Genomic DNA, 10135 nt, shown 5'->3' on the forward strand with positions numbered 1-10135 from the left:
GCGAAATTCTATAGGCCCGTTTACTGTGCGATGTCAGGGCACGTTAAAGAATCCCAGGTGGTCAGAATTTCCGGAGCCTTTCACTACGGCGTCCCTCATAGCCTAAGTCGCTTTGGGACAGTAAAACCCTGTAAACCCATAAACCAAACATCCTGCACTGCTGTGAATGCGACGTTCACTCAAAGGGGTACTAAGGGCTGCTCCATCCAATTTTGTTCTACTCTCTCTGGCTCTGTTGATGCATGTTTGGTAGCAAGAGACTCCATTCACTACCATTTGGTGGTCACCGAGTCCCTTCTGGTTATTTACATTGCAAGTTTGTATCGTCAAGTGGGAAGAGAAAAAATGTTCTATTTTAAACCCACCTTTCTTGGTAATAAAGGTGCCTTTTGCTGTTGAATGAATGTTAGCAGAGCCACAAAAACAGTAAATTTTTACCAAGAACAGAAATTGGATGGAGCTGTCCTCAGTGTCCCTTGTCCTCAAGGTTTTCAGTCTCCTGAGAGGCTGTTGTGTGTTTGAATCATCTCTGCTTGCTCAGTCATGGATTCTCTTTCCGTATAGGTGGTGCTGCAGGCGCAGTGTCCCGCATCACGGGCACGCTTGGAAAGGGCATTGCAGCGCTCACCATGGATGAAGAGTACCAGCGTCGCCGGAGACTGGAGCAGAACCGCCGCCCCAACGACATTGCGGAGGGCATTGCCCAGGGAGGACGGGACCTGGTCATGGTCAGCATTGCCATTCATCTTTTCTATTATGGCACCAGGATGCCTTCTCGTGCCTCCGGAATAAAGTGTCACCATTAGCCAGTTTCTTTGGGAATGTCCTTCCCTCTTCTTTTGTATGAGTGTATTGTCAAAAAAAAAAAAAAATGGGGAAGATGCACCATGGATATCAAAGTTTAATCCGTATGGAGGAAACCCATCTAGGTGGAGTAGATTTCATTTAAGTGAGTGCCGCCGCGGTGGCTCAGTGGTTATGGTGCTCGGCTGCTGACTCGAAAGACGCGGGTTCGATTCCGGCCGCGCCGGTTGAATTTCTTTAAAGAAGAAATTCTAGAGGCCCGTGTACTGTGCGATGTCAGTGTGCGTTAAAGAACCCCAGGTGGTCGAAATTTCCGGAGCTCTCCACTACGGTGTCTCTCATAGCTTTAGTCGCTTAGGGACGTTAAACCCCATAAACCTAAACCATCATTTAAGTGAGTAGTTGCTTGTTAGCATCCACCCAGGTGCAGCCATACAGCTACAGAGGAAAGCTTACACAGCTTGCTCAGGAACTTTCCAGTTAAAGAAAAATTTGTCCTGGTTCAGGGCTTGAACCTGGGACCACCACCTGTCTGGTGCAGTTGCTCCACCAACTAAGTTAACTTGGGCAACTAGCAGTTGGCAGGACAAGGCAAAATAGATCAGCAAGTTAAGGTGGGAACAGTGTTAGTCCAGTGACACACCGTGGAGATGCATCGCTATCTACACTAACTGGGATAGGCTGGCCATTTCTGACGTGCTAGGAGTGTGTAGATAAGAGGGAAAGCCCTAAAATGCAGAGAAACAGCAGCTTTGGGGAAGGCATTTCTTTGCCCGTTGATGACTAAAACCTCTTCATTATGTCGACTGCATTTCTAAACTCCTCATGATTAGTTCTCTTGCCCGTCTAGCTCTGGTCTACAGACCTGAGTTCAGTTATGAGATGGCTTGTCTTGGCACTAAGGGCACCCAGTAAGCACCCAGATCCTCAAGATGGATATCGCATAATTATAGCACAGTTGTTTTATGCAGAAAGTATTTGTTGAAAAGCTTGATGTATGCTTTCTTTGTTCTCTCACTTGTCACTGTGTTTACCTGCACCACCATTGTTCAAAACTTAATTCCACTTGTTCCGCTATTTTCCCCATTGCTATCCTTCACTTTCTCACTGTCACTGAATCCATTTATGTATTATCTTCTACTTTGCCTGCTTGGCATTTTTTAGTTGGTGGCTATTGTCTATCCATTTGCTATATATTTACAGTATACCGTATTTACCCAATTCCAACGCGCCCCCGATTCCAACGCGCCCCCGATTCCAACGCGCACCCAATTTACGGCACCAAAAAAAAAAAAATTTCAATCCCCGATTCTAACGCGCGCCCGATATTGATAATGAAAAAAAAACTACAAGACCCGCTTCTAACGTGCATGTGACTTCCACGAATGAAAATAATTTGCAACCGTTTTTATATTTTAAGGAGAGATGCGGGTGAAAAAAACCGCTATTTTTTCGATAAAGTCGATTTTGTATTTTCTTGCGTTTTGTATTCCCCCAAGCCTCTTCTTTATGTATAAAAAAATCAAAGCCGATAATCAAGGGGAAGTTAGTAAAAAATGCAATTAAAGCACTCGCGGCGGCTCGCGAAAGTGCGAATTTGACCGAATTTCGGGAGCGCGGCATTTCGCTCCACGGCGTCGCCCGCTCTTGAATTTTCGCGGGGAAGTAGGCCTACCCATCTTCTACCAGAAAGCCACTCCGGCAGCAGCGAATTCTTGATAAAAATACGAAAAGAAAGATCGTTTCCCGCCCGAGTCGAGCGTCGCGACTGGCCCTTCAAATCACGTGGTACGATCGGAGCCCTTCCATTGGCTACAAGCATTCCACCTCACGGTTGGACGCAGACGCTCTTTCTTTGTTCTGTGCCGCCGCGGTGGCTCAGTGGCTAAGGTGCTCGGCTGCTGACCCAAAAGACGCGGGTTCGATCCCGGCCGCGGCGGCTGGAATTTCTTTGGAGGAGAAATTCTAGAGGCCCGTGTACTGTGCGATGTCAGTGCACGTTAAAGAACCCCAGGTGGTCGAAATTTCCGGAGCCCTTCACTACGGCGTCTCTCATAGCCTTAGTCGCTTTGGGACGTTAAACCCCCCAAAACCAAACCAAACTTTCTTTGTTCTGCCGCCACCGAGACCTGAACCAACGCTTCTGCCCGGGTTTTTCTCCTTTCTCCGCTATGGATGTGACTGAGAAACGAGGTTTTCGTTCACGCAAGTTCCTGACAAAGCATCAGTCAGTATAAAGGAAGACGCCCCAAGCGCAAGCGGAGAGCTCCGGTGACGGGAGGTTCGTCTGCTGCTAGGCTTAACTGCGGCAACGGCGATGCACCATTTGGATCCTTCAAGCTTCTTGCGGAGCATCCATGACTTCGTCAGTGCATCTGAGCGAAAGACAGAGATCTTCGACGGCCAAGACAAACGTAAAAACGAGCGCGGAAGTGCTGTTATCTGTGAGATCGGCATGATGCATGACCTCGTCAGCGGCGCGCCGTGCCCCGCCTGCGGACTATGTAATCTCTGTCAGAGAATCGGCCGCAAAACAGAAAGGACTCTCATCGTTTTCGGAACTTTGCCGCTGAAGTGACGCGTTTCTGACAACCGTTGTTTCATCAACATATTCTTCGAGCCGCGTATCTCCATCGTGCAACGGCAATGATGAGGCGTCCGCCCGCGGCAGTGCACGGGATACCATCGCCGTGAACGTGGTCGCTGAGCACGCAACTAGGGTGCCTCGATGCGCGCGCCCGCATCGAGGCACCCTACACGCGACCAATGACAAGCGCCACACCGGTTGAAAACGGCTCTTGCGACGCAAAAAACGACGATGTTTGCCAGCAGTTAGTGAGCTCCCACATCGTATAATGGCGATGACGATGGGAAGCTATGGGGACGTTTCGGTTTGCACTTGAGTCCAACGCGCATGCGAATTTGAGACGTATTTTCCCCGAAAAAAGGTGCGCGTTAGAATTGGGTAAATACGGTATGTCTTTAGCTAACCACTGATATCGTATTTGTAGTCGCTACCATCGCCTTTGTTGTCTCACTGTCTCTACTTGCCTGCACAGCTGTTTCTTATGAGTACTTTCTCTTACTGAAGAACTCATTTGGATAAGTAGTAGTCTTTAAATGGCCTCATGTCCTCAGATTGGCACTTTTAGTTGAAATGCAGGCCTGATTCTTTGCCAGCTACTTCTGATTTGATGATGCTTCCCGTAACCATGTTGAACATAAAACTTCCTTCATGAAATTTGTCAAGATGCACTTTGCACCTCTTAATTGGTTGGCTACGTACTGGCAAGTGTGCACTTGTGTTGGAGCAGTGTATGCGTGGATAGTTGCAAAGCAATTGCTAGTCGCTACGTTTATCGGGTAATTGAGTACGTGCACACCGTACGTACTGGCGTGTTTATAAAAGTGAAGAGCTTTAGCGACTGGCCTTTTTCTCACTTTTCCTGTATTGTGTTCAAGTGGCCTGGCACTTTTCTAGATAAATTTGTTTTTGCAGCATGCGCAATGAAGTCGCTCCTATGCAGGGTGTCTACGAAGGAGTGACTGGCATAGTAACCAAGCCAGTGGCTGGAGCCAAGGAGGAAGGCATCAGTGGCTTCTTCAAGGGCGTCGGCAAGGGCCTCATTGGTGCAGTGGCGAGGCCCACTGCGGGAGTGGTGGACTTCGCAAGTGGTTCTTTCGATGCTGTCAAAAGGTGCGCGTTTTAGGCCTAGGTGAACTCCTCAAGGAACCCAGCACTGACTTCACAGACATGAACACTGTTCTTTTCTCTTTTTTTTTCTTTCTTAATTTGTTCAGGAAATTATTGCTTTTTTTTTAACCGCAAGACACACATGCCTCCCTTCAACCAAGTGTTCGAATGTAACCAAGTGTAACGAATGTTCCTCAGTGGTTGAGGGGTAGCGCACCCAGCTCACAACCCAAGTCCTGGCTCGTAGCGACCCTGTAGACCAATGAGGAACTGTGTAGTGACATCCCCACTTTTGTACTATGCGATTATCGTGGTGTGTTTGATATACCCATGCGAGGTCATGTGGTTGTGACATCATGACCCTCTCGACCAATCCCAATTTTCTTGATGCCAGTGGCACAGTTTCCTGCTGAACGAGAACCGTAATGCTAGTGCATTAAAAAAAGAACAGTTTAAACTGTAAAGGTTGCACTGCCATAGTTTTTGACAACAAAGGCCACGCCGTTACAAACAATGTATAAAGTCTTTGGAAATTCTTTCCAAGTGTAGAAGAGATGAAGCAAGCTGAGATGGCTGTTATCACTATGCTATCTACTTAGTTTAAGAGAGAGCGTTGTTGGGCGAGTCGGTCGGACATTTCAGCTAAGGATACTGCGCACACACAGGCAAGGACAAGAAGGTTAACACAAGTGCAGATGTGCTTGTTGTGTTAATCTTCTTGTGCAGTATCCTCTATCTACTTTGCCATTTACCACGAGAATAGCAACACTTCTGATAAGTGCAGTTGGCCATGTTCTCTTCAGTGTGCTCCAAATTTACATGCTTGTACGGGTCAGTCACTTTATTCTTGATGGTGTGATTTGATTGGATCTCTGCTCTGTAGTCGTAAATGCAACCACCGTTGTACGAAAACGCTCTCTAAAATAGGAGTAGTTGTATACCACTGAAAAATATGTTTCACAGTCAGTTTGTGGATGGCAGCAATTGTAATAATGTGCATATTTCTGTGTAGGGCTACGGATGTTGTTGATGAAGTCAGGCCTGTTCGTCCAGCACGCTTCATTAGGCCTGATGGAATCATCAGACCATACAACCTGATGGAGGCGCAAGGCAACAGGCTCCTACAGGTAATTATACCTTCTTTTGCCAAGTCTTGCACTGGGGCAGTAATTGCGAATCTTCTGTTTCTCGAGTTTGTGGTTTGTTTCTGTTGGTGTTCTTTGGGCACGAATATGAAACGCAAGGAAGTGTCTTAAGTGCACATTCTCAGTGTAGCAAAAATGGCATGCATAATCCGGGTGGTTATCAGCAATCAATTTTTAATTATTGGATCCCCTTGTAAGCCTCGTTTTCTATTCTCTCCCGAAGTTTCATAACTGAAATCTACCGGTGAGTACTCTATAAAAATTTTTCCATGCTTTGCAATGGCACTGCATGTAGGGGGAAATGTGAAAAATCGCGGCTGTTTTTTTTCCTATTTTGATCCCATTTGTGTTGTTGCACTCGCAGAGCTCTACTCTATGCGATCACATTCTTATTTTTCCATTTTGATAAATTGTAGATTTTTGCTGTGACGTCATGTCTGCATATCAGACACGTCTGTCAACTGCATTGTAAAGAATGAAAAAAAGAAAAGAAAAAATTGTGCCGTGGGGAAAAAAAAGTCTTAAGAATGTCATCACGCTTAGCATGCACTCAGAAATGCTGTGAATGTTGAACCAGACTTTTACTGCAGTTGCTCTAGTCTGGGTTGCATTTCATAAGGTGTAGAAGAGAAAAAATTTGCATAAAAATGTTTGCCATATACAATGCTGAAATTTTGTGCACTTAAATTTGAGATCATTACTGATGTGCAGGAAAAGTTTCATTAAAATTCGTCAAAGAAAAATAAGAAAGTAGTTGTTGAAAGCCGTGTCCCACCTTTTTTTTTTGTTCATACTTACTGCGTTTCTTTACTCTCTGTTGTTTCGTTAGCTACCCTACACTTTGCAGCCACATCTGTCAAGTGCAACAAAAATGATACAGCAGTGGATTGGCAAATTGCTATATGCTGCCTGCCAAAGTGCCTGCGTACTCCTTTTTCTCACTGTGAGAGCAGCTATCTACCTTGGGGGTGTTTCAGACATATTCCTGTTGCTAGTGTTTCTATGGATAGCCACATACTTGACTGCAATGTATACATGCTAAAAAGTTATTTGCCTTTCTCGTCTCATTTTTTTCGTATTGTGAAGGTCTTCCTCCAACTTCTCTGCACAGTGTGGGAACTCATTTTGGTTCCTCCGAAATTAGGCAGCTTTTTGATTCATGGGGAACTATTTCTCTGCTAGAGCATTAAAAGAGCAAATTACACAAAGGTTAACAAGCATCCATGCACATAGAAAATTTTTAAGTGCCATCCCGTTCCTAAACAAATAACAAGATGAGCCTGACAAAATGTACAGTGTCCGACATCAAAGCCTTTTTCTCTTCTGTGTTGACTTCAATACCAAGTTAGAAAAATGTTCTAAAATATTTCGTGCTTTGTTAGTGAACATCTCTTATTCATCAAGTTCAAGAAGTATGCTGTGCTCGTTTACAGTGAAAGGCAATGTTATGGTTGATTATCCTGGTACGTTTTGTTTACTGGAAAATGTCATAAATTTTGTCTCGGTACTGGTGCAGAAAGCTTATTTTTTTTTTTTTTTCCCCTTTCTTGTTTCTGCTGCAGGACGTTGACAAGGGCAAGTACGCGGAGACAGACGTCTATGCTGCCCACATTAACATTTGCGAAGAAGGAAGGAACATCCTGCTTGTTACAAACAGGTGCGTAGGAGCTCCAAGCGTTTCACCTTATTGCAAACACTTCGGTAATGCCAGTGTGTGTGCTTATCATTTTCTTTAGCTCTGTTTAGCGTTGGCAACGGTTTCTACACAAGCCAGCGCATTCTAGTTCCATTTCGATTCTCACAGGGTATGTCCGGCTTTGGAAAGTACACTTGCCTTGGCAACAGCTGATATACATGTAATAAAGAAAAATTTCGAAGTGCAATTTACGTGTACAATTTGCAGACAGAAGAATGCTTTGTCACAGGCAGTTTATAATGACGCATTGTGTTGAAATCTGTTTCTTGCAGGCGGCTAATGTTTGTGCTGAAAGGGGACGTGTTTGGCCAGTGGAACGCGGAGTGGACCTACTCCTGGGACGAAGTGAAGGAGCCACCCACTGTGACAAGCCAGGGCATCAAGATTCTGCTCAAGGAGCCCAAGAAGAAGGCCCTTTTCGGCTCCAAAGAAACGGGCAAGATCATCCACATCAAGGACATGGAAGTTGCCAAATTCATCGCGCAAAAGATCGAGGATGCCATGAAGAAGCCCCTGTAACACCACGGTCTATTATCACCGTGTCCTCGTCTCCTCATCCTGCGTGGTCCCATCTTGCGGCGACAAGCGGAAGCTGTCAAGTGGCTCTCTCGAAGGCACTGCACTCCATCTAGTGCGCTGTGTGTGCATTGGCTGCTTATTGGAAGGAACGGTTATATATATATATAGATATATATTATTATTTAAACAGGACCTACTGCCTTTGAGCAGTTTATATTAACTTAATGTGATTCCCAGACGAAGTGATCTCTTCGACATTTTCAGCAACTGACATGCGCAAGATGCTATGCGAGTGTACTGCCTGCGCATACTTCTTTCCGCGCGGCAAAGAACCAATTTTCCTAACACCATGCTATGCACTGTAGCTTTAGCAGCATAATTGCTTAATCAGCTTTATTCGAATTGCTAATTATTTGTTCGCTATTATTCCTTTGTGTGTACATACAATTATACTTAATATAGCCAATTTATGTGCAAACCTTAATAAATTTCTTAAACTGTGTAAATAAATCATCGTTCAAAGTATGCGACCAAGCTTGAAGCCAGTTACTGCTAGTCAGACAGACGCGTTTTGATGCTTGGCTCATATTTGGGCTGAATTGTTTCCTGCCTTGCCTGTTTATTAGAGCAAACCAAAGCGGCCCGTGCATCAGGGTACACTGTGGAGTTTTCGTACGTTTTGCTACAAGACTGCTGCTAGCTTTACTTGTTGCTACTCCTTTAACAACCTCGAAAAACCTGTTTGGAGCTTTTTGTAAAACAGCGATTGTAGGTTGCTGGTCCAAGACAAAAACCACGTGATTTGTGTATGTAATAATGCCTTAATACTTCTATGTGAACATGTGTTCCTAGCTTGTGCCCATCATACAGCACCTTTTGCTGGAGAGTTCCAAGTTGTTTTCGCATTGAAATAAAACTTGCTTGTTATATTGCACGTGTAGCAGTGTCTTTCCTCACTGAGCAGAATTTGGAAGACCGTGCAGCAGCCTTACAGAAACTATTATGCAAGCTTTTTTGATGGAACTTTATTCTAGGTTACATAGTTAAAGAATGAACACAATTATGTGATGCTTGGAGGAACTGATCAAGATGAATGTTGGCCTCAAATGTTCAGCAGTAGCACAACAGGGCAGTGGTCACTTCCCATTATCTGGCTGTGAATCAGGCTGTCGCTTATGTTACTTTTGAGTGCTTCAGAAAGAATGAAATAGTCCAGCCTCCAGCCAACATTCTTGGCTCTGGCATTCATCATGTACGTCCAAAACGTGTACGCTCCTTTTTTGTCGGGATAGAGATGCCTGAACGAGTCCACAAAGCCACTGTCCAGCAAAGCTGTGAAGCCGTCGCGCTCTTCCTGCGTGAAGCCTGCATTCTTTTTGTTTGTTTTGGGGTTCGCAAGATCAATCTCCTGATGCGCTACGTTCATATCACCACAAAGAACGACAGGCTTTTTGGTTTCCAGCTCTTTCAAGTAAGCGCGAAAGTCCTTGTCCCATTCCATGCGGTAATCTAACCGCACCAGTTTCTTGCCGGCGTTGGGCACGTAGACGGCCACCAGGTAGAACTTTTCGAATTCCGCCGTTATCACTCTTCCTTCCTTGTCATGTTTATCCATGTCGATCCCGTACTTAACGTCGATCGGCTTAATTTTCGTTAAGAGGGCAACTCCGGAATAACCCTCTTGGTCGCCAGCTAGAAAGTACGAGTGGTAACCGTCGACGCTTTTCACTTCTGGGGGCAATTTTGTGTCCGAACACTTTGTTTCCTGAATGGCGAAAACGTCCGGTTGCTCTTTCTTCAGGTACTCCAATCCATCCTTCCCAAGCCAGGCACGCACACCATTCACATTCCAGGAGCAAAGTTTTAGGTTCCACGGCTTTTTGTCGCCGTCTCCGCTGTCGCTTTGCTCGCCGCTTTCAGACTTCGATTTCTTTGGTAGAGTTTCTTGCGTGTTTTTGGCAGCAGCGCTTTCTAGTTCAGAGTCAGGTGCTTCTCCCTCACCACCGCGCTTCCTCTTTGGTGTCTTTTTCGCATCCGATTTACCCATGGTGCATAAAACGCCTGTGCAGCAGAGTCGACAAGGCTTCCCGGACAAACGCAGTGAACCAAACGCGGCAAAAACAAGGCGCGAAAAGCAACCTGCCAAAGTTGCCATTTCAGTCACGTGCTCGGAGCTCAGCCGCTCATCTCGACCGAAGCTGAGCGAAGCCAACGAAGCGAAGCTCCGAAGTGGTGCATAAAAATACAATATAATGTGTATTTGTGTCGCAAAAAAGG

General features: G+C 45.4%; 1 protein-coding gene across 6 annotated transcripts in view; it reads left to right on the plus strand.

Moving 5' to 3' along the window:
- Positions 1-8792, plus strand: part of Vps13 (vacuolar protein sorting 13C) — a 103445-nt gene extending 94653 nt beyond the window's left edge. For all 6 annotated transcript variants that reach the window (XM_089548304.1, XM_089548306.1, XM_089548307.1 and 3 more), the window contains 5 exons: positions 565-728; positions 4332-4501; positions 5511-5625; positions 7206-7300; positions 7612-8792. In XM_089548304.1, coding sequence (XP_089404430.1) covers positions 565-728; positions 4332-4501; positions 5511-5625; positions 7206-7300; positions 7612-7858 — 791 coding nt within the window. In that variant the 3' untranslated portion in view covers positions 7859-8792. The remainder of the gene's footprint in view (positions 1-564; positions 729-4331; positions 4502-5510; positions 5626-7205; positions 7301-7611) is intronic.
- The last annotated feature ends 1343 nt before the right edge of the window (positions 8793-10135 follow it).

Source organism: Amblyomma mixtum, chromosome 6, assembly GCF_055824585.1.
Source record: "Amblyomma mixtum isolate Tamu chromosome 6, ASM5582458v1, whole genome shotgun sequence".
NCBI classification, from domain to species: domain Eukaryota; kingdom Metazoa; phylum Arthropoda; class Arachnida; order Ixodida; family Ixodidae; genus Amblyomma; species Amblyomma mixtum.